The sequence below is a fragment of the Myxocyprinus asiaticus genome, chromosome 3, assembly GCF_019703515.2.
Source record: "Myxocyprinus asiaticus isolate MX2 ecotype Aquarium Trade chromosome 3, UBuf_Myxa_2, whole genome shotgun sequence".
In the NCBI taxonomy this organism is placed as follows: Eukaryota; Metazoa; Chordata; class Actinopteri; order Cypriniformes; family Catostomidae; genus Myxocyprinus; species Myxocyprinus asiaticus.
Window position 1 is genome coordinate 41,759,590 of NC_059346.1, and position 25,745 is coordinate 41,785,334.

At 38.2% G+C, this 25,745-nt stretch overlaps 1 protein-coding gene across 1 annotated transcript in view; it reads left to right on the top strand.

The window, feature by feature from the left end:
- LOC127420663 (adhesion G-protein coupled receptor V1-like) overlaps nt 1-25,745 on the top strand; it is a 213,783-nt gene that overhangs the window by 155,577 nt on the left and 32,461 nt on the right. The window contains 3 exon segments of the mRNA XM_051663101.1: nt 3,140-3,256; nt 7,600-7,778; nt 15,401-15,558. Coding sequence (XP_051519061.1) covers nt 3,140-3,256; nt 7,600-7,778; nt 15,401-15,558 — 454 coding nt within the window.

Genomic DNA, 25,745 nt, shown 5'->3' on the forward strand with positions numbered 1-25,745 from the left:
ACACAGTTGTGGAGGTTGTCTGTTTGTCCCATGGTCTGTTTTGTAAATACATTAATCATAAGCACCAGAAAATGACAAAATGGTCCATGCTGAAGTGCTTATGATGACTGAGGCTGAGGTTTTAAAAATCCTCAAGTAATTTGTCATAGCTGTTGCATAGTTGTACACATGCTGTAGACATTTAAGGGTCGTAGTGCTCTCTTGTGGGTGCAGGTTTGAGCATGGATTGTGTCTTTTCTCCATCCCACAAACCCCCTCTCACACGTCACTGTTCTCGTCTTATCAATATAAAAACAAAGTTGACGAACGGTACTTTTCATCCTGGTCTCATAGAATGACATTACCATAAATACATTTTTGCTAAATGTTTTTATGTGCCTCAATGTACGTATCGCAGCACTTTCCTTGTGAAATTAACACGAGGTGCTACAACAACGACTACTCGCATTAAATAAATCATGATTGCAAAGGCAGATTTTCAGTTACAGTGTAATCACTTACTCTTTGCCCTGTTTCTGACACAATGTTATCTAATGACGTTTTAACATTTGCATTACATATCTACCTAAATTTACAAGCTTATTTGAGTGTGATCAAATTTGCAGAAGCTGAATTGATAGAGGAATGCACTTCCGATGCAAAGGAACGGTGCATGAGTCATGAAGATCAGTATATACGCAGAGACAATACATGAGCCGGAAGTGTCATAGAAGCAACACAAAATGACTGGTGGTTGCTTCAGAAATTCCGTTTTTCATCTCACATTTGTTTTAAAGACAAATATCGGTTAAAGTTTAGGTTGAAGGTTTAGGGTTGGGTGGTCTTTTTTTTTAACCTCAAAAACTTCATAAGTGTAATGAACCACATCATATCATTCTGTAAAATTGTCACCACAGTCACGTAATTTTCATGAGATTAGGCTTTTACGTTTATAAGTAACTTTTACTGTGGTACTCTTTCAAGAGTAATTACATTGCAAATACATTGTAATTATTTTAATACGCTACTTGTGCAGTGTAAACGTGTCGAGTGCACTGTGTAGGACTGTGTGATTTATGTTATTGGGACGGGAGAGGTTTTCAATTTTGTTTGTCAGTAAACAAATTAAATATGTAGAAAAGTATGTTTTTTTTTTTTTTTTTTTTTTTTTTTTTTAAATAACTGGTAATTATTGGGTCAATTCAAAAGGTAAAAAAAAAAAAAAAGAAAATAATGTATTATTTTACTAATTACTCTAAATTAATCTGATATGAAATGTGTGTTACCTTTAACCATTACCCCCAGCACTGGTAAAAAGGGAAAAAAGTCTGGAAAAAAGTGATTTAGGCATGAGCATTTTGACTAGACATGCAAATACTTAGGCTAGTAAATTTCAATGCATCATTCACATAATATTTTATGATGTGAGCTGATAGGTTTGAAATAGTCCCAGCTCGTGGGACAAATTGCTTCTCTTATATAGACAGAAATGAAGTTGATAAAGTTCTTTGAAAAGGGAATATATGGTTTGGCATTCCCTGATATCTTACCACAGCCCCTGATCCTTACAAATCATTCTGTGTAAATATGGTAAAGGGTCTTTTTGCATTGGCATAGTAGTTATATGAAGTATAAGATGAGAAGAAAAATAGGTTTGAGTCTCTCTCTCTCTCTCTCTCTTTTCTTTGCTACTCCTCTATGCTCTCTCTTTTCTACTTGTTATTCCCAGGACATTGGCTTCCTGCCCTTTATGTAAGAAAAGGTATCAGGCAGGGCAAGATTTAATCAATAGAGATGCACTTTTATGACATTATAATATATCAGAATTTATGTTACTGACCAGTGCGTGTGAAGTACCAACATTTACTTTAGATAAAAATAAATAAATAAATAAAATGTACATGCAACAGTAGACATTTAAAATAAATACATTGAGACATGAACACATTACAGTGTACATTTACCTATAGAATAAACCCATTACAATATGTATTGTACAGTGTATATAATATATAATGTATGGGTGTAAATGTGCAGATTTTATGGAGACTATTTTTACTGTTGAGGTCCTGGTTGAGTGTGGATGTATGCAGGTGCCTGTTGGTCTTGGTTTGGATAATTTTAAACGCTTACCAGATGGTAGCTTTTGGGACAAGTAAGATTTCAGATGTGTATTAGTGATAAACTGCTAAACTATTTGTAAGTACTTTGTGTCAATTCCTTTTACAGTCGGAATCTTATAGTCATGTAGATATACACATGATGTGTATACTTAGCTATAGAGGACAAACAATGGACTTGTATTGTTTTTTGTTTTTTTATGTAAGGTTAATTATAATTACTAAATAAACAAACCCTAATCCTATTATGTTATTAGCATTATTTGATTTATTTTGTAATCAGTTTTCCAACAATCAGATGTCCCAAAAGTTTTCCAAAGGGAGGTTTTTCATAGACTTTGGGGACTATTTTGTCCCCAGACTATAGCTAAGTACATGAAGTACAAACACACACACACACGTTGGTGCGGCTATCCTTATGAGGACTCTCCATAGGCATAATGATTTTTATACTGTACAAACTATAGATTCTATCCCCTAACCCTAACCCTACCCCTAAACCTAACCCTCACAAAAAACTTTCTGCATTTTTACATTTAAAAAAAAAAACATCGTTTAGTATGCTTTTTTTAAAGCGATTTGAATTATGGGGACACTAGAAATGTCCTCAAACCACATTTATAGCATAATACCTTTGTAATTACCAGTTTGTAACCAAAACAAAATGCCTTTGTAAACCACCCAAACCCGCCCACACACACACACACACACACATACACACACATTTATCAGCTGTTGCCTTTACTTGGGCTCTTCATTCTGCAGTGTGATGTAACTGTCTTCCAGACATCTGGTGGAGATGTATCTGACAGTGTGAGCTCTTTAAAAATGCATGAAAAGAATTATAAGCATAAATAATTCAGGAATGGCCTCAGACTTCTGAGATTCTGTCCAGGGACTATAGGACTTGGGAGAGGTAGAAATGAATGCTAAACAACTGTGTATGCGTCATCTGAGAGTGTGTTTTCTGCTGAGTGTGTACTGAATGTCTGAGGAGCCCGGGGCCCCTGTTGATGTTTCTGTCACTGTGTGTTTCTCAGATTTGTTTCCTAGTTTCTGCGTTCCGGGGACAGATGTTTTCAGAGGACAGCTGTGCTGCTCTTGGACTTTTCTTCCATTATTTCCACCTCAGCCAGTTCAGCTGGATGCTCATACAGGTAAAAGTTTTATTTTATTTATTTTTTTGTTTGGTAAATGGAACTTTTGTACACCAGAGGGTTTTGGTACACCATAGTCACACTTCAGGAATCAAATTCACTTCAGCTTCTTCAGTTAATAATTACATTATGCTATTGTGAAGTCGATCCATAAAGGGATAGTTTAAAGTGATGTCATCGTTTACTCACCCTCATGTTGTTCCAAACCTGCATGGCTTGCTTACTTCCGTGAAACACAACAGGACGTGTTTAGGCAGAACCAAATTTGTTTTGTTCATCTTGTGTTCCACAGAAGAAAAAAGGTGATATGGGTTCAAACAATATCAGAATAAGAAAGTGATTACAGAATTTTAGTTTTTTAGTGAACTATCCATTTGACTTCGTAAGCAGTGGAGAGAATATTTGTGGTGAGATTGTGAGATTTAGAAGTTCCAACAGGATTTGCTGGTCAATAGTCAGTGCGTAATTTTTCACTTTTATTAAATTTATTTTCACATATATTTATTTTAAACATATTTTTATTATACTTTTTCACTCTCCTTTAACTTTCATTACATTAATTGTCCTTTGAAAATTAAAAAAATGCCACAACTAGAATAAATCAGAGGAAATATTTTACTACAGGCGAGTTTAAGGTGTGACAAAGTTTCGATATAGAAAGTTGACTTGTGTAGAGCATTAGCTTCTTAAAAAAAAAAAATAGTAAATGCTCTATTTCATCAATCACACACTATGTTTGATAAATGTTTTTACTGCCATTCTGTTCTTTGTCAATGTGTGGTTGCCCTAACACGATAGACTGCCCGACAATGAGTTTTCCTCAAGCTAAACAAAACTCATAAGTCAAAAAGTTAATCCAAAACCCAGTGTCGTGGTTCAGCTTCTCTTTCTGATATTTTTAAGTAATCTCAAAAGGCCTTTGGTTTTTGACTTTAAATTATTGCACATTAGACAGAAAATCACACCATAAACAGGAAGCTTGATTCAAATGCTGCTTAGATCATCTGACCATTGCCAGTTTGCCCTAAAGCGGTGCACTTTTAGATTGGTGGCACTTGACTATCACTATTATTATTTGTCATATTTAGGGATAGGGGTTTGTTCTAAACAGCTAACCCTAAGTATTAACCTTCTGTTAACTCGACTCACAACAATTTCTTTTTAGTAAGCAATTGGATATTGAATGTGAATGTGTCTAGAAAATGATAAAATGGCACAAAAAAATCCTGTAAATTTATTTTGAAGCAGGAAGCCAAGCCATATCTAGTGACTAGAATATCATAGAAACTTGTGTCAAAGCTCTTTTGACTTGAGGCAGTAATCAAAACAACTAGCAACCACCCAGAACACTCAAGCAACTGCATAACAATGAATTAAAACCACTCAGAACATCATAATGTCTAAAATGTCTACTCTTTTGGTCTGTGGAAAGAGAAGGAATATGTGAAGAACAAAACTTTAGCTGATAAATAGAGACAATTCATTTTTGACCATGATAACTTTCCATTGTCAGTTGATAAATGGGTCTACATATAATTCATTTCGTTAGGAAACTTTTTTTACATAACATGCTGCATGACGTTGCAGCTACAGTACGTGTAATTCTCTTTGTCAGGCAGGTGTTCCAACATGCCTCCAATAACTGTAAACAGACCCTTAGAAAATCCATCATATATAACTCTTGTTGGACCTTTTACCCTTTTGCCTGCTCTGTGGCTCTTTTCCTTTGTGAGCTAATCCCCGCTAAGCACAGAAAGCTGTCCCTGGAAGTCAACTCACTCATAGTTGTGAAGTTCGTCTTGTTCTGTTAGGCTTCCAGAAGCAAAACAGGATTTAGCCAGAACATGCTCAGTGAAAGGAGAAAAGAATATTGCTTTTAATCCCTCAAAAACACACCGAACATAAACATCTGGGACCATGTGTTAGTGGGATTTTTCTTTTCAGTTTTAAAAGGTGCAGAACTGAGCACTGACCCATGAGAAACCTCTCACCTAAATTAAACCTTGTAATCAAAGGCTTTTTTTTTTCTCTCCTAGTGGGATTATCTTCTTTTCCTCAATGAAGGCGAGGGAAAGAAAACACCAGGGGTTTAGCTGTTTACGTAGAGGAAGTAATCTCTATTGGTGCTAGATGTATTGGCGTTAAAAGATTACATGAAATACGTGACAGCTAATTACCAAAATGAATTGTGTACAATTGTGTGGGTGCAGAGGTGGGTGTGAGTTTGTGAAAACACACATGGAATCAATCACAAATGTTTTGTTTTGGTGGAAAAGGTAAATCATGATTCAGACTGGAAAGTATTTGTATCCTGGAGTGAATGATTTGCACATGTGCTTGTATTTATCTCAAAACAGTCTTAGCTGGCAAATTATTAGTTTAAGTACAACTTCAGATGAGATGTTCCATAATTTGATAAGAAATAATTGTTGCTTCATTTACACATTTATACTGAGGAAAGCATCACTATATCTGACTGTCGCTCATAGTTAGCTATTTGGGGAAAAAAGAGGAAAAAAACCCCAAAGCATTACATTTGGGTGTGAAACGTGTCCTATACCGTTTATAATATGCACATATTACTTCCAATTGTTGAGGGGCGATGTGTTAATACTTAATGAAGCAATCAGACTTACAATTTTTGTGTGGCAGATAATAAACAGGTGAAAAAACTACATAGACTTACACTGAAGGAGGGAACCAAGCCATATCTAGGGACCAGAATGTCTCAGAAACTTGAGAGTCCTTTGACTTGGACCAGTAAACAACCACCTACCAACCATCCAGAACACCCTAACAACCACCTAGCAACACCTTAGAACCCACTCAGAACACCCTGGCGATTGTGTTGCAGCACCCTAGCATTGTGTTAGTGGCACGTGGCATTCCAGAACTCCGCTTATTGCAGAAACCCTGGAATAAACCTGTAACACATTCAATGGAAAGGAGGAGGCGAGAACCGGCTTGATAATATAAATAAAGGTTTAATGATAAACTGAACCAAAAAGACAAACACACACGGAGGTGTCGGACAGCTTTCCGTAACTCTCTCTCTTTCGCACTGCCATCTCCGGTTGGCCTTATCCCTCTCAGGCTTAATCAGCCTAATTAGGGGCCGAGTGTGCAGAATCATGACCCGGCCCCGCCCTCCGCCCTGCCACAAAACCATTTCCTTAAGTGCATGTAAACATGGCCAGTGTGTTTGTCTTTCTATCTCTCTCCTCAATGGGTGTAGTGAAGAGATCTCGTCTCTCTCACTATTCTAAAACTTTATCAATGAAAACTATTGATCTCAGAGTATCTTCCTACGCATGGGGACTCATGTATCAGCCTGTGCTAAAATAGCTATCCAGTAGTTGCCAGAGAATACAAATACTGGCATGGTTGAAGCCTTGGATCAATGGAAGTGAAGAGACAGGGGAATCGTTATGGCATGGTGCCAGCCTATTCCATAATTACAAAGAAACCTGAGAGGGATTGCGTCGTGGCCACCCAAAAGCTAATACAGCATCCTGCCAGTTTCTCTTTTCACTTCATCTCTTATCCAAGTTCCAAGCACAGCAAAACAGAGCTGCAGCAATTCCCATCCATTTATGGAGCTAATAATGATGGATGAAAGTGCCACCTCAAGGTTTGATCGTTGATGTTGATTTTGAAATCTCTGTTTAAGAACCTCACCACCTAAAATGAAGTAGACTAAATAAGGGAGAACGTTTGGGGTATTATATGTTCTTGATAGCACTAACAACTGATGCAAAACTAGATAAATGAATTAGCTGAGGTCATATCACCAGCAGATGTCCATTATTTTTAGTGGTTCTTGCTGCCAAGTCTTCCCTGCTGAAAAGAGCAGCTCAGACCAGCATGAATTGCAATGCTGGTGTAGGCTGGTCTATATTTAATGCGGTTTTGATCAAACTTAGCTGGTAAAATCAAGGAAGTCTTGCTAGTTAAGCTAGTTAAAGGAATAGTTCATCCCTTTTCATCCTAGTCCATCGATAAAGCAGTTGTTAGGCAGAATGCTAACCTAAGTCATCATTCTCTTTTATTGTATTTATAATAGGTGCAATGAAAGTGAATGGAGAAACTTTCTGCCTAACATCTCCTTTCATCTTACATGGAAGAAAGTAATTCATACGGGTTTGGAACAACGATGGGGAATTTTCATTTTTGGGTGAACTAAAAATACTCTTAAAGATACCTAATGATGTCAAGTCATGCTGGTCTTTTTAGCAAGATTATCAAATGTTATTAAACTGTCCTTTTTTAAGAATCTATTTTTTTTTTAACCCAGGTCATTATTTTTCCACTACATATAGTAACAATTCTCTTGTCTTTTCCAGGCCATAAACTTCTGGCAGATTTTGGTAATGAATGACAAGCACACAGAGAGACACTATCTCCTCTACTTCCTGCTCAGCTGGGGACTTCCTGCTCTGGTCATTATCGTCCTGGTCGTAGTCTTGCTGGGAGGTTATGGATGGAGTATTCATAGTGTTTATGGCCTGGTGCATGGAGATTTGTGAGTTTGTGAATATGCTCACACACACAAACACACACTATCACTGTGTCCTAAACTGGCATAATGTGACAAGAGAAAAGTAATTTGTCTGTCCACACTGAAAGCGAAAATGTTTTGTGCTGCGGAACAAACATTGCTAGTTAGAACAAACTTATTTGATGTTTAATGTGCAGTTACATGGAGCAGGTCTTTGGACCAATGAGATTTCCTGATGCGTGGGACAGAAATGTTATGCTGCCTTCACCTGCTATCGGAATTATCCTACTTCCTACTTCTGAAGTCTTAATTTCAAGTGCATCACGTTCAAGTGCTTTGTTGTCGAAGAAAATAGGAAACATGGAGGAATGGCATGTTCATACTTGCATATTTCTTGGAGAACTCCTATTTTGACACATGTTAATCAGCTTGCTGATGATAATGGGATTTTGGCCAAATACATGCTTTTTTTTTCTGTGTAAAAATTCAATATGCATTAAATGGTTAATGATATACATAAAAGGATATGATTGAAATGACAAACGCTAACTAGGTAGCTGTATATGGAAAAATGTATAAAATACGGCTTAAGGGGGCATTCATTTGCAACATCCGAGTAGGATATTTCTGATAGCACGTGAGGACAGCATAAGTCTCAGCTTCAGATGATTCCCACAGACCGCCCATGTGGAGACTGCTGTCATTTTTTGAATTTTTTTTTTTCTATTATTGAAGTGTTCTCCATTTCAGATAAGCCCACCCCTAAATGGCAAGAAAAAAAAATCAAAATGTGATTGGTCACTTTACATGTTGGTCAGACGGTCTCTTCCTGTCTAAGTGGACAGTTATTGGCCAGATTAAGCTGCAGTGTGGTCCAGACCCTTTGCCATTTAGTCAAAGGTCTGGCTACTCATGAATAAAAACCATGCAATCGCCAAAATGTCCTGTTGCGGTCATGAGATTTACATGGAAGAGATAGCTTTATCATTCATCGCTTTATTGTATTGCGCCTGGTTAGGGCATGATGTAATAAAACATGGAATTGCCCATTCATAGAAGTTCTCTTGCTCATAAAGTTCAGTTTTATGCAAGCACTTCATGCAAAAACCCACAACCATAAATACTCACTTTTTGTCCATCTTTTTGACCAAAAACTGATTGCCGCTCCTTTCCTTTGTTATTGTACGTATATAAGGGTTTTTGCGCTGTCAGACTCCCTCTTTTTCCACTTTTTACACAGTCAGGGGCTGTTATTTGTAAGTTGGGAAGAGCTGCTATTTTTAGCCCCTCGGTGCTTATGAGGTCACATGCTGTGATACATTCAGATTCGGCCCAGTCGTCCCTGTAGTTATAACTGAAGACGTCTCTTCATCCTGTCTCAAAGCAATACTTATAATAACTCCCAATTGACTCATGCAAGGCAAACAACCCTTTTTCCACAAGAGAAACAAATGATGTCACCTCACAGGGCACACCGCAGTTCTCGCCTTTTCTCGTATCTTTGAGCTTCAGCGCTTCAGCTGTTTTTCTAGGGTGGAGTCATATGCTAGTATTAATAGAAACACATTAGTTTAAAGGTCAGATTTAAACACACATAAAACCATTCCATAACTATAAAAATAAACTGTGACTATTGCCAACATTAAACAGTAGCAGGTTTCTTAAAGGGGTCAAGTGTATTAATTTTACTTAATAGTTAACAGTGAAAATATATTTTGTTTAACAAGACAATACTATTGTTAAAATTAAAGTGAAAAACAATAATCGGCCATTCCCAGAAGATCATTAAAATGTACTACTACACATTAAGCAAATGACCTTAAGATACAACATCAGGAAAACACCATTCAAACTTCTGCTAATCTAATCTGTTGTGTTTATTGAATTGCCTTAAACTTTACCATACTTGGTCCCACTGATTAATTTTAATTAGGTGTTCTTCTCGGTCTGTCAATGGTCAATTTGACCTCCTGATAATCCTTTGACTAAGAACTACCAGAGAAGCCACTTAATTGGAGAGAATGCACACTGTTGGTTGCTATGGTTACTCTGCAGGTTTCTTTGAGTTTTTTTTGTGTTTTTTTTTCTACCATTTTCTCCCCAATTTGGAATGCCCAATTCCCAATGCACTCTAAGTCCTCATGGTGGCAGTGACTCACCTCAATCCGGGTGACAGAGGACGAATCTCAGATGCCTCCGCGTCTGAGACCATCAACCCGTGCATCTTATCACATGGCCTGTAGAGTGCATTACCGAGGAGACATAGCGCGCCCCACACTATTCTCTGCAGCATCCACGCCCAACTGACCACGCACCCCACCGAGAGCGAGAACCACATTATAGCGACCACAAGGAGGTTACCCCATGTGACTCTACCCACCCTAGCAACCGGGCTAATTTGGTTGCTTAGGAGACCTGGCTGGAGTCACTCAGCATGCCCTGGATTCGAACTCGCGACTCCAGGGATGGTAGTCAGCGTCTTTACTCGCTAAGCTACCCAGGCCCCCCTTTATTGAGTTTTAAATGATAATGCCTTGTTTATAAATAGAATTATTAGACGAAATGAGAACTTGCTGAATATTTTGTTGTGCTCCATATGGTTCCTATTGTCACACACTATATGAACTCCCTTAATGTCTAATGAGACTATTTTTGGCATACAGTAAGAATATAAAACTATAAAATTAATGTTTCTACCATAGCTCAGATAATTCGGTTTTGCAAACTTTGGTATCTTATCAAATATGGGCACAGTTTGTGACATTATTGAGATCTCTTTTAAAACTCTAGAGAAGACATAGTATGTAGAATTACTAGGATCTTTTTTCTCCATTTGCTCGACATTAAATCGTATTGCTGTTTAGGAAAAAAAAAAAATATTGAGAAATTAGGTTCACAAAGGAGATCTCTTTTCTTTCCTACCATATAAAGGGTATTGTTCATATAAAAAGAGCTACATGCTTATTTCTGATTCCAATAAAATGTGTTGTTCTGTGTGGAATATAAGAGAGGTTATCCAAACAATAAAAACAGCAACACAGTAAAGATGTTAATCTTGCTACACAGGCCAGTGTTTCAATGTTACTGTCAGATGGAGTCAAGTGAAAAATGGCTAGTCTGTAGGCAAATAAACAGGCTTTTCACATGATTTGAATTCTATTATGGCTACACTGTGCCATTTCTCTGCTATGAAATGAGTGTGGACTGTGTTTGTCCATACTGTTTGGCTGGCCAGAAAGATGCCTGGCCTGTGAACAGAATATAACTGGTGATTATTTTGATACTGATCATGTCATAACAAGATTGCCCTGAGTTTCTCAAAGATTTCACATTGAAAATACCAGCCAGAGATTATATAACTGCATATAGGATAGAAAAATAAATGTTGATTGGAAGAAATTCCTCAGATAGAGGGAGAGAAATAGTCAGAGAAAGACAATGAGAAAGAATCTCAGAAGATTCATGCCTTCTGTGTTTGTCTTTTAGCCAATTAAGAAATCTAGGCATTCAGTAACAAACTACATTGCACTGATTTAAAGAGTTGGATTACTCAAAAGTGAAAATTGTCATCATTTACTCACCCCCATGTCATTCCAAACCTGGATGACTTAATTACTTCCATGGAACACTAAAGGAAATGTTAGGGTGAAAATGCTCTTTTCCATATATTGAAAGTTAAAGGGGACAGATGCTGTCGAGCTTCAAAAAGTTAAAAAAAAGCATTAGCAAAGTACCACAAAAGTAGTCCTTATGAATCAAGTGCCATACAGTACATACAGTAAGTCTTCTGAAGCTTTACAAATAGCTTTTTGTGAGGAACAAACCAAGGTCGTTATTTGTCAAAATCTCAAATCTTATTTGCGTATATTCACACATTGCACTTTATGGCACGCCAAGTTTGAATACTTGGGAAGAAAAACTGGGAATATAGTGCACAAGTTGTATGTTTGCTTAGCCATCTAAATGACGACATACTATAGACATACTAGTGTCACGGCTCCGGAGAGTTTGTCGGTTTGTTATTTCTCTGCCTCATGTTTCGCAGGCGCTGCCGGCATGCATGATCAGTGTTTCCATGGGAAAATTGATTATTCCCAGGATAGCACTGATCATGCCACTAATTAGCATGCTAGCAGCGCCTGGTTCTCCACTGATCCACTCCGTGGTTAATCCCATCGTGTTGTCAATATCTTCACTAGATTGTTGTTTGGTGTGAAGTAACTTACCTCACTCTCTCTGCCTAGTTGGTGCTGTCTTGTGTATCTGTTTGGTTGCCCGTCTCTGCCCGCGTGTCGGGAGTGTGGTTGCCTTCCAGTTTGCTGTACGCTTGTTCACTGCGCTCATGAGCCTTCAACAGAGGATTCCTCGTCTCTGCCCGTGTGTCAGGAGAGTGATTGCCTTCCAGTTTGCTGTGCGCTGGTTCTCTGCACCTCACTACGCTTCAACGGAGGGAGGATTCCTCCCAAATCTGCTCCTGATTACCACGATGCGCACACTCACCTACAAACACACTATTCACAGAATATTCACGGATCAGCCCACGGCGCGGCCACAGCGCGCACTCATCCACAAGTTTCTCCCCCTGTTACTGCAGCCGGTGCCGGGTTCTCCATTCTTCGACAGCACAGTTTAAGTTGCTATTTATTTTTAATAAATCCTTTTTGAACTGTTTCTCTGCTCTTGGGTCTCTTTGTCTCACTCTCGCTCTGTGACAGAACAATCTAGCCAAGTATGAACCCAGCAGAGGAATCTACCCTTCGCTCCGCCCTGTCTCAGCAGGGAGCTTTACTGTGACGTCAGCAGGATCAAATCTCCGCATCTAACTGGGCTCTGTAGATTATGTCGTTGCAACTCGCTGAGCTCACCTCTGTCGTTCAACAAACTCCCGATGCTGGTTCCCCACGTTTCTGGGCACTCAGAGCCTTGTATCCCTTCTCCAACTCGGTTTTCAGGTGAGGCAGGGTCCTGTAGCACCCTGCTTTCACAATGTTCCTTGTTCTTCACGTTACAGCCCTCTGCTTTCCCGTCGGAGACAATAAAGGTGGCTTACATAATCACACTCCAGGCCAGAAGGGCCGGTGAATGGGGGACCGCTATGTGGGACAACAGACATCCCTGTTGCGCTTCATTTCACACCTTCTTCACGGAGCTCCGCCGAGTGTTTGATCACTCGGCTCAAGGTCGGGAGTCTCAGATTATCCAAGCGAGTTCCGCACCCTGACTGCTTCTTGTGAGTGGAATGATCACGCCATGTGGGAACTGTTTTTGCATGGGTTTTCCGATGGCATCCAGGATGGAATCTATCCTTTGGATGATTTAGTGGATCGCCCCCCCACCATGGCAACACAGATGTTTTGACTGTCGTGGACCGGTTCTCAAAGGTGGCTCATTTAATCCCCCCCCCCCCAAAAAATGTATCCATTGTGAGGGAGACAGCGGTGGCAGTCATAAACCACGCCTTCCGCATTCATGGCCTCCTGGTCGATGTGGTTTCTGACAGAGGCCCCCAATTTGCGTCTTGTTTTTGGGCAGAATTCTGTTGACATCTAGGGGCTACGGTGAGTTTTCCTCTTGGTTCCATCCCCAGACAAATGGGCAAGCAGAGCGGGTGAATCAGTAGCTTGTGGCCTCTCGTCATCTTGGAGTTATCATTTAGTCTGGGTCGAGTATGCCCACAAGTCCTTGCAGTTGTCGTCTATCGGGTTATCACCCTTCCAGTGCTGCCCCCTCTGTTCACCACACAAGAACCCGAAGTTCAGGTCCTGTCCGCCCACGTGTTCATTCAGAGGTACCGGTGCACCTGGAAAGCCACCAGAGAAGCCATCATACGGACTGGTGCTCGTGTTAAGAGGTCGGCGGACCGGCACCGGTCTAAGCCCCCAGCTTACAGTTGAAGTCAGAAGTTTACATATACCTTAGCCAAATACATTTAAACTCAGTTTTTCACAATTCCTGACATTTAATTGTAGAAGACATTCCCTGTCTTAGGTCAGTTAGGATCACTACTTTATTTTAAGAATGTGAAATGTCAGAATAATAGTGGAGAGAATGATTTATTTCATCTTTTATTTCTTTCATCACATTCCCAGTGTGTCAGAAGTTTACATATACTTTGTTAGTACTTTGTTAGCATTGCCTTTAAATTGTTTAACTTGGGTCAAACTTTTTGGGTAGCCTTCCACAAGCTTCTCACAATAAGTTGCTGGAATTTTGGCCCATTCCTCCGGATAGAACTGGTGTAACGGAGTCAGGTTTGTAGGCCTCCTTGCTCGCACATGCTTTTTCAGTTATGCCCACAAATTTTCTATAGGATTGAGGTCAGGGCTTTGTGATGGCCACTCCAATACCTTGACTTTGTTGTCTTTAAGCCATTTTGCCACAACTTTGGAGGTATGCTTGGGGTCATTGTCCATTTGGAAGACCCATTTGCGACTGAGCTTTAACTTCCTGGCTGATGTCTTGAGATGTTGCTTCTATATATCCACATAATTTTCCTTTCTCATGATGCCATCGTGAAGTGCACCAGTCCCTCCTGCAGCAAAGCACCCCCACAACATGATGCTGCCACCCCCATGCTTCACGGTTGGGATGGTGTTCTTCGGCTTGCAAGCCTCACCCTTTTTCCTCCAAACATAATGATGGTCATTATGGCCAAACAGTTAAATATTTTTTTTCATCAGACCAGAGGGCATTTCTCCAAAAAGTAAAATATTTGTCCACATGTGAACTTGCCAACTGTAGTCTGGAATTTTATGGTAGTTTTGGAGCAGTGGCTTCTTCCTTGCTGAGAAGCCTTTGAGGTTATGTCAATATAAGACTTATTTTACTGTGGATATAGATACTTGTCTACCTGTTTTCTCCAGCATCTTCACAAGGTCCTTTGCTGTTGTTCTGGGATTTATTTGCACTTTTCGCACCAAACTACATTCATCTCTAGGATACAGAATGTGTCTCCTTCCTGAGCGGTAGGATGGCTGCTTGGTCCCATGGTGTTTATACTTACATACTATTGTTTGTACAGATGAACGTGGTACCTTCATGCATTTGGAAATTGCTCCCAAGGATGAACCAGACTTGTGGAGGTCCACAATTGTTTTTCTGAGGTCTTGGCTGATTTCTTTTGATTTTCCCATGATGTCAAGCAAAGAGGCACTGAGTTTGAAAGTAGGCCTTAAAATACATCCACAGGTACACCTCCAATTCAGTACATCTCCTGTCAGAAGCTAATTGGCTAATTGTCTAAAGGCTTGACATCATTTTCTGGAATTTTCCAAGCTGCTTAAAGGTACAGTTAACTTAGTGTATGCAAACTTCTGACCAACTGGAATTGTGATATAGTCAATTAAAAGTGAAACTATTTGTTTGTAAACAATTGTTGAAAAAATTGCTCGTGTCATGCACAAAGCAGATGTCTTAAACGACTTGCCAAAACTATAGTTTGCAAATATTAAATCTGTGGAGTGGTTAAAAAATGAGTTTTTATGACTTCAACCTAAGTGTATGTAAACTTCTGACTTCAACTGTGTGTGTGTGTGTGTAATATATATATATATATATATATAGCGCTAACTGTAGTTACTAAAAACTAACCCATACCCTAAACCTATAACCCTAACAGAAAATGTCCTTTTCTCCTTTCTAAAAAGGTGCTTCATCCCAAATGTATATGCTGCTCTCTGTACAGCCACCCTGGTTCCTCTCATATGTTTGGTGGGCGTGCTGGTGATCTTCATCCATGCGTACCAGGTCACTCGGCAGTGGAAGGCTTGTGATGACATCTACCGAGGCCGGACAAACAGCTCAGGTGTGTATGATGAGTGTTTTTTACATTAAAATTGACAAGTTTGGGTAATAATTACCTTCCAGTTATCCTGCTGTTTCAAAACCGAAAGGTTATTCCCCCACAATGAACGTGTTACAGGAAATCAGTGCTTTAAAAGTGAACACCTGATAATAATGTAGGAGAAACTAAAAGTAAGAGAAGGTGCTTTCCCTTACAAAGTCTCTTGTTTCAAAGCACTCATCATATTGCTCCAGGTCCTGTTTACCATCAGGAATACTTTTCTTCTTTTCAGATAATATTTTTCTTTTGGCTTCTTGTGAATCATCCCTTCTTTCAAATTGTCTTCAGCAGTTTTGTGTAGGTTATAGACCTTTGGATTTAATCTTGTATAACTCGCTCTTACACATCCGCTCATATAAATTGTCAATCAGGTTTTCAGATTGTTTATGGATCAAACAATTTAATTAGCTGATAAACTGTTTAGTGCTTACAACTTCACGTTTAGTCTTAAAGTTACTGTTTAAAAGTGTAATATCAGCACCTTACTGCTGATGTTTGTAAAATTAGCATGTTAAACGAGGCCTTTCACTTGTTAATTCACCATGATGGTTTCATCGTTTACACCTAACTGCTGTTCTGGGTCTTTAAATGGTAGTATTGTTCAGTGTGTGTGTGTGGGTGGTCAGCAAGTGTTTCCATGTGCACTGTTAGCTTTCCTTTGTGCGAAAATCTGATCCTAAACCACTCAACTTTATTTCAGAGGGCTGCACAGTCAGCCCACACTTTACTCACAAACACAATGACCTTAATCTGGAGCTCACACTTTTGCCTTTATATATTGCGGCACACAAAGATTAAGCAAGTAATTTATGCAGCAAACATGACCCTTCTTGACGGAAGAACAGTATTTAATGATTGCTAAAAAGCACAGTATGACAAATATAATTCTAAGGAACCTGTCAGGCCTTTCTTTTAACAATCATAAATCAGTGTTTAGTCCCTGCTCCACTCTGCTAGGGTGTATTACTATCCTGAGAAATTACACCTCAAGCCAAGTGTGCAGCTGGGAATGACCACTTCTGTCTCTAAACAACCTTTCAGCAACTTCTGAAGCTCAAGGACACAAGCTCCCAAACTAGCTTCCTGTTTTATTAAAAGATGCAGACTGAGGGATAATTCTGATGGAAAATAAGAGTCACTTTGTTCAGATACAATGTTCTCTCTAATTTTGGTTTCTACTGGGTGGACCCTTCGGCCACCTGTATATACTGTAGATGTCTGTGTGTGGGGGTGTGGTAAAATGTATCAAATTAATAATATATTCTAGAAAAATTTTACATTATAAATGATATATTCTAGTATTTTTTTATTTTTATATATATATATATATATATATATATATATATATATTTCATTAATCAGTTCTATAGCAGTGAAATCGACCAATTTCAATACAACAAAAAACACTACTGAATATGCTATTAAACACAAAAAGTTACATATTAATGTAAATATTAACAATTAATTAAAACAATGGCATGTTGCCTTCAAGTATTTCTGAATTAAGTTAACATTGCTTCTTTTTGTTTTTAATTATTCAGCTAAATAGTCATAATGATAAAGAAAAAGTACAAAATAAGATAATCAGAAAATTATCTAATCATTTACTCACCCTCATGCCATCCCAGATGTGTATGAATTTCTTTCTTCTGCAGAACACAAAAATATTTTTAAAAGAATATTTCAGCTCTGTAGGTCCATACAATGCAAATTAATGGTTGACAGAACATTGAAGGTCCAAAAAGCATATAAAGGCAGCATAAAAGTAATCCACAAGACTCCATTGGTTAAATCCATGTCTTCAGAAGCTATATGATAAGTGTGGGTGAGAAACGGACCAATATTTAAGACCTTTTTTTACTATAAATTCTCCTCTCTGCCAGTAGGAGGTGATATGCACAAAGAATAAGAATCATCAAAAACAAAAGAAGAATGTGAAAGTGAAATTTGATATGTATAGTATACTTGCGGTACATACGGTAATGCGTGCTTTCACGAAATAATCAGTGCTGCATATTTACTCCTTGTTTACAATAAATCTCACAGCTTCAGCTGCAGACAGATTTAAAAAAAATATATATATATTTTATTTTTTATAGACATTCGTAAGGACTCCATTTGGAACACTGATCGTTCATTTAGTTTTGATTCAAGAAATGTCTAGCTTTTCCTAGAAAAAGAGAAAAAAAACTTCCCTTTTCAGGACCACCATTAGAAGTACATGGCGCGCATGTTCGCAGCTTAGTGGGAACCTTGGTCAGATATGCCCTTAAGATGGTCTTGAGGTGCTCCATAAAGGCTACGTTCACACAGAAGCAGAATACAGTTGTCAGTCATGTTTTGGAGTAGTACATACTGTACAGTTACATTCACACAAAACTTGGATATGCATTGAGTTACAAATGTATACTATAACTGAAGTGACCCTCAACCGAATTTTCTAAATGAGATCAGTTACCCTGTGTTGTGTGCACAGAACTGCAGTGGACTACTAGTCAGTCACGTTAAACAATGTGATGGCCAATCTCTTATATATATATATATATATATAACACACTTAGGTATTATATTTTTTTATATGAGGTACTGGAAACTCAGAGACAAAGATATGAGCTGTGTGTCATCTCAAGGTTTTAGATCCAGTCGCTGTCTTCCAACAGAGCTGCTTCTATCACTTTTTTGGTCTGGATGCGACCCAAATGCTGCGCTCTACACTTAAAAATAATTTGTATCCGTTGTAGGTTAATTATGAATTGATGAGTTAACTTGTGCCTTGATTAGACACTTTTATTAAATAACATTGTGCCAAATTGTTTTAAGACTTTCTGATGTTCTTGAAGTCTCCATCTGTCACTGTTACTATAGAAACAGGCGTTATTAATGGCAATTGCAAGAATAGGAAAGGGACTTTACTTCTGTTATTCGTTCATTCAGACAGGATTTGAGCTGCTCCTGTAATCTGTTGCACAGATTCATGTCTCACAACTGCTGATTGTGTGAATGGATCCAGAATGTCTGGATGTTAATTCAGCCTCAGAAGAAGCACATTGGAGCCAATATATGAAAGAATAACCCTTAACCTGCATGGCAGAAGCTGTTTTTCTGAGGCCTATGGTTAATTACCATAGCCCTATTTAAAGATTTAATTTGGCTTTTGCAGTTGTTCAGTATGATCTTAAGAGAAGTAGGGATTTTTAACAATGCAGTCATTTTCCTGGAATGACCTGAGTGGCGGTGTATGACTGCAAAATTGTACAGTTTGCGGTTACAAGAGTATTAATAAATATGATTACAAAATAGCAATTTAGACGTTTGATAACAGCACATTCTTTCAGTTTTCCTATTCAGAAATGTGTATTTATTTATTTTGTCAGTGTGTCAAGTCAGTCTGTTTAGTTAGTTTTAGTTCTTTAGTTAGACAGGTAGTTCATTTTAGTTAGGTAGGTAGTTAGTTCGTTTTAGTTAGTTTGGTTGGTTGGTTGGTAGGTAGGTAGATACCCAGATAGTACATGTACATCTCCAGTTTTAGATCTTTTCATCTGGAAAGCATCACAATCTTAAGCATCTTAAAACATGAGCTCATTGATGCCGTAACATATCAGTCTGCTTTTTTATTCCAACCATTACACCTGGGCAGAGGCTTCCATAAATATTTAGTTTATACGTAGGGTTACGTCCTACCTAAGTTTTATGGTGAAACACTCAAATATTTAGTTGTGCGTAAATTGTGACTTAGTGCCCATTTATACCACAACTAGGCTATATTGTAACTTACGTATAGCTGGTGCAACCGGCCCCAAGACCCGAATTGGGTGTGTCAGAAAAGGGAGATATACAAAATGTGCAGTGTTCGGGGGGCTCCAGGAACAGGGTTGAGAACCACTTTTCTAGACGTAATGCAGATGAGCAAACAACGTAAAAAAAAAAAAAAAAAAATACAAAAAAAGTAATCAAGATGTAAACACACATCAAATAGACGTTTGGGTCATCTACATGTGCTATTTGGGTAGGTACTGTACGTAGGTAGGTATGCTAATGTTAAGCCTGGGCCATTCATTTGCCATAAATGCGAAGTCGAGCACAAAAGTCTTCACAAATGTCATGCTCTTTGCATGCTTCATATGAAAACAGGTAATCGACTTGCTTAACCTCTTGCATCAATGAACATCTGATTGCTTTTTATCCATTTGTATGCAAACAAGCTGTGTCTGCTGTATTTCAAAATACTGTTACTGGTTGCTACTTAACCCAACTAATAAACAGCCATTTACTGTAAAAAGGTGAACATGTGAAGTTGTTACCTTAAGGAGCTATTTCTACCTGCTCTGGCTCTTACAAATGACATTTTGTTGGTGTAACCCAAACAATCAGAATGATAATAAAACAGATTTTAGACCTGAATAATACCAGTTGATTTGGACGTTACCACATTAAACACATTTTACGATTATCTGATAATTTTTTTTACAGTGTAGTAACCCAGTTACAAAGGCTGTTTGCAAAAAAAAATCTAAATAATTCTATAATTCACAATCTGTAATGCATTGCATATTCTGATATAACAGCATGCAAAAAACAAGCACACACAACTATATGAGAACGATAAGATTTCCTAAAGTCAATTGTAATGATTGCTTGAATTTGCTGCCATTATTGTTTGCCAGACTAGATGTACTTTAAGATTCAGGGAGCAAGTTTTGATTGTACACAAAGAGACAGAAAAAACAAATGCTTTTTATGAGCCTTTCAATTGTACTTTGGATTAGTTTTAATCTGGGTTTTACTGTACAGTTTTTATCTGTTGTAACTCTTCACAACCTCTTGATAAACAAATTGTCAGATATTTTAAGGAGATTGTAAGATTATAAAAAAAATAAATAAAAATAAAAAAATTATCTTTACACATGCTGTCCCATTGTTCAGAAGTTACTGTAAGAAAACAATTAATAAAAGAAGTTTCTTTCAGAGAAACCCGAGTGAAAAAGTTCAGTCCCCTTTTATTTGCTTTAACTACTCAATTACTTCAATTTAGACTACAACTGCTTGCAATACCGATGCCTTTTCTATAGGCCATGCTTTTTATTTCAAACACTGTTTAAATCACTATCATCCCTATCAACTGCTGCTTAATGCTGTCCATTTCACTCTCCTGCATCTCATATCTTCATGTCCTTGCTTATGTGTATATCACTAACACTCCTGTTACATAAAGTCCCTATGATTTAACCCTAAGTCTAGAGTCTGAAGCTGTTTGTAGAGCACTTTTATGATGTCGGCAAGCATCACAAATTACCCCATTAACCCATTTCATATCAAATACATGTATGTAGAACAATGCATTCATTTCATTTGGATTATTTTATTTCTCCAGACTGTGCTGAATATAGCAAACACTGTGCATTTTAAGTTGTATATGTTCAAGAATATCTATTTTTGGCCTGTTTATGAGGGGTAAATTAGGTGAAAATGAGAGAAATAAAATAAGAGGCATATATGTGGGGGAAATAATCAGGGCCTTCTCTATTAATTGTAGGACAAAAGTCTTGCAAAGAGAACTATAAGTGAGCCATTTAATTTTCCGTTATTAGCCATTTATTTCCCAGAAAACTGTAAACACTGTGACTCTCACCAACCAATGCTATTTGTCTGAGCATTGATTCAATCAAAAGTGTGAGTTTGGGGATGGGCTATCTGTTTGTTCAACCAAGGGCAGACAGCGGGAGTATTTGGGAAAGCTGTTTGAAAAACAGTCTTTACTTTTGCAATTCCATTTCATGACTCTAGTGGTGCAGAGTCATTTCACACATTTCAGTTATGTCAAGTTTTTATCTACACAATTTTTGGTTTTGGTGCTGGTGGTGGCATAAATTGACAACAAGTAGAAATTAAAATTGAATACAAATAGAATTAAGTTAATGTTGCAAAAATATTACATTTAAAATATTAATATACTGTATTAAACAGCAAATTAACATTACAAATGGTAGCCTGCAACAGATCCTTAAAGTGATAGTTCACCCAAAAATGAAAATTCAGTCATTGTTTACTCACCCCTGTGTTGTTATAACCCTGTATGACTTTCTTTATTTTTCTTAAAACAAAGGGAGAAATTGTGATAAAATGTTGTGCTCAGTGATGTCATACAATTGCAGTTTATGGTGACTACCTCTTCAAGCCTCAAAAGATTGCAAGAGTATAATTCAGAAGTGTAATAAATTATTCCATGAGACTCATGATTGTTATAAAAGCATACGATAAGGTTTGGTGAGAAAAAAAAAATGAAATCGAATGTATTACTTAGTGAAACTGTTGACCGACCATTGATCTCTTGTGCGCGTTCATGATAGGGCACGAGAGCAACAGTTCAAGCGGCCCCCTCGCAACATGAAGTGTTCAAGCGAAAACTTGTTTTGTTTATCTAAAAACAGGTCTGCCACAGTGATAGTGACAACAGAACACAAAACAGCTGCACAAAAACCAGAGAACAGAACTTATTAAACATGTCTGTAGAGTTTGTAGTCAAAGAATAGATGCGTTTCTATGCCCAGCCGTATTTTAAGTCCTCAATCAAAGAGAGATGGAGTAGGCGGGAGTGTCTGTCACCTGTTCTCCATTTTGAAGTGATGAGTATTTCTGACAGACCTGACAGTGAAACCTCCGCAAAAACATTCAGTAGGTGTAACATTCTCAGCCAAAGTCAAGTAGTTTTTAACCGGCTCATGAAATGCTGGCTTTAATATACTGTTATGAGAAAGTTTTTGGACCGGTGCCAGTTCAGAGTGGACAGAGTTACCCGGCGCGATGCCGAAAATAGAAAACAAGCTCTTGGTAGAATGTACTGTCGCTTGTCACAGCTGGGTTTTTTTGGGGGTGAACTAATCTTTTAATTAAGTGTTGGTGGTTCCTGGAACAGCTTTAGAATTTGTTCAACCTCCTTTTCCTGCTTAACACTAGAATCAGCACTAGTATTCCCTAGAGAAGCTCTAGTTCTCCGAGAACATGTTGTATGGAACGTGTGGTCAGAGCTCTGGCATGACGCCCAGCACGCTCCCCACACCCACAGTTCAGAGGACGAAGCAGGATGTACAAAGGACACCCACATGCACACGGACACACGCAAAAAGGATATCAAATGTTTGGTTCCAGAGTCAGTTGATCAAGTATATACTCCAATCTTGAGCTTGTGTTCCCTCAAACATACTGGACCCCTCTGGTGTTCCTCCAAATCACTTACTGGAAGATATTCATTCTTCCAGCCCTCTCCTTTCATCTCTCTACCAGGATTCTCTCCTTCAACAACCCGTGTATCTTTCAGTTGGAACACTTGGTCTTTTTTCTTATCGTTGAAGCTGTTGGCCAGACAGATGTTAGCTCACTCAAGAGGGAGACAGATGAAGGCCTTTCATCCTCTGAGCTGAACTATGGTTGACTGTTGTGACAGCTGGTTTGGCATCTTAAACAGGAGCCAGAGTGCTGTCTCACATTAGGACCTTGCTGTCTGTCCACAGAGGTCCTCAGTGCTTGCCTTCTCATGCTGAGGATCTTCTCTTCAATAGGAAACAAGGGGCACGTTTTACTCTTCAACCCAATTTTTTTTTTTTTTTTTTTTTATGAGCTTAGGAATAGCATTATACTGTAGGTTGGTTGTTAGATATACAGTATTCATTAACAGATACACTCACTGAGAACTTTATTTAGAAGACCTGTATGCCTATGTATTCATGTGATTATAAAATCAGCCAATCATGTGGCAAGAGTGCAATGCATAAAATCATACAGATATGGGTCAGGAGCTTCAGTTAATGTTCACATTGACCATCAGAATGGAGAAAAAATTTGATCTCAGTGATTTTGACCGTGGCATGATTGTTGGTGCCAGACGGGCTGGTTTGAGTATTTCTGTAACTGCTGATCTCCTGGGATTTTCACGCACAACAGTCTCTAGAATTGATCGAGAATGGTGCCAAAAACAAAAAAACTTCCAATAAGTAGCAGTTCTGATGACAGAATTGCCTTATTGATGAGAGAGGTCAACAGAGAATGGCTAGACTGGTTCAAGCTGACAGAAAGGCTAACAGTTTACTTAGTATCTTTTTGTTTATGTTGCACTGACCAGTATGGCAGTTTGCATTACTGTTGCATTTCACTTTGCCATTTTCTTTTGTTCTATTTATGGACACATTTGAGCAGCTATGATTATGTTTAAGAATCATTGGCATAAGGAATTAGTTCTAGACAGAAGAGCATTTTAAGGATGAAAACATGAAAATGTATTGATGTACATGTGGTAACCATGTGCATTGAATATTTCAATAATTCACTTATTCTTAACTTAGGAAACTATTTATAAATCACTGAATGATCTCTGATCTTTCATATCTCCTTGTCTTGACTATAACTGGATGGGACACATTTCAGTGGCACAGTGGGAGTGGAAATGTATATTTGCTATACATTGCTTTGTATTTAAGCCATGGTCTTAAGATCATGGTTTTAATTAAGAGAGTAAGAGCTCTAACCAGTTCTATTCCTGCAGAGAAATGGTTCCACATGGATTGGGAACCTGCCGTCTTTGAGGCAGCCAGACTCAAACCACAGCCTTGAATGTGCTTACAGAGATGGAAAGCAAAGGCAGCCAGTGAAAGGAGGGAGGGAAAGACAGGGAGAGAGAACAACACATACTAAAAGGAGACTGATATGCAGGACAAGAAATGGAACAGGAGGGGTGGAGAGAAGTTGTTCAAACTTTATAATAGGAGCCTTTAACTACTATCTACAACACTCAGCGGATGTAGAAAGCAAGTCCCACCTTGCAGGTAAAAGAGCCAATCACCTTTTAGATACACCTACAGATAATCTGAGGTAAAGAAACACAATTTATGATACCAGTGTTGTCAGATTTTACTGCTGACTTGAAATATGTTCTTTGATCGTAATCTTGACCAACTATTTTGAAGATTTTGGTGTTTCCCCATTCAAGTAGATAGGAGCTGAACTGTCATGACTGGAACTAGCCTCCTGAGAGCATTCCAAACATGGCCAACAGTGAACTGACTTGCTAGAAAGAGGGTTGGACTTGCTATTCTTTCTTTTCTTTTCAAACTTCAACTGTTTGGAGCCTAGAACTCCAAAAAGTTGCACTCTCTTTTTTTCTATTTCTTTCTCTCTATCTATCTGATGGTTTATCTGACTATCTGTATGTCTGACTATCAACCTGAAACTTTTTTTAAACTGCCAGGTTTTATCAAGCCAAAATCAATGTTTGTCCTGACAAACTTTACCTATCTAGTTACAATAGCAATACAACTTCAAATATAACACTTATACAATTTTAAAAACAGTGTCTTTACTGGCAGGTCCATAAATCAATTACATATTAAGTATAAGTTGTTTATTTATAATACTTAGTAGTATGCTTATTATGCTAGGCCGTGACCTTCCACTCATCCATTAAAATCCCGTATTGGTTGACAGGTATTGAATATTGCGGGGGACACATCCCCATCAGTGTCTAAGGTAGTTACGGCCCTGCGCTTATGTACTATATGTAGTTACACCATTACTAGTCTTAGCCTCAGATGGCACGCCCCTGGACCGCCCACAGTCCGTGCTCTATGTCTGATGCACATAGCACACAAAACTGGAAAACGCTTTCTCAATTAACTCAGTGCAAATCTGATTGGCTGGTTCGATGGAACGTCTTGGAAGCCAAATTGTGCTCACAAGGTTCTGGGATGATACTATGAGCACTTCTGAGGATGAAAAAAATCACAAAATCACAGAAAGTTTGCCAAGTTAGTGACATAAAATCTTTTAAAGATATTCAGAGTTTAATTTTAGGCATGTAGCAGAAAGTAAAGTGGATATCCATGAGCAGAGCTGCATTCCCTACTTTGTTTACTTAGTTATGCCTTTAAAATACTTTCTGTGCTGTAGACTTGCCACGATATCATAATTTTCAAACCGACTAACACCGGTATTACCACTGGTTGTAAGTGGCACTATGGGGTAATTTTCGTTAAGCAATAGCCTACACAATAACACAAGGCAGCTTGATTTCAAACTTTGAACTTTATTTTTTATTTATTTTAACTAAAACTTTTAATGAAACTGAAAAAAAATGAAATGCAATTAAAATGTGGTGTTCA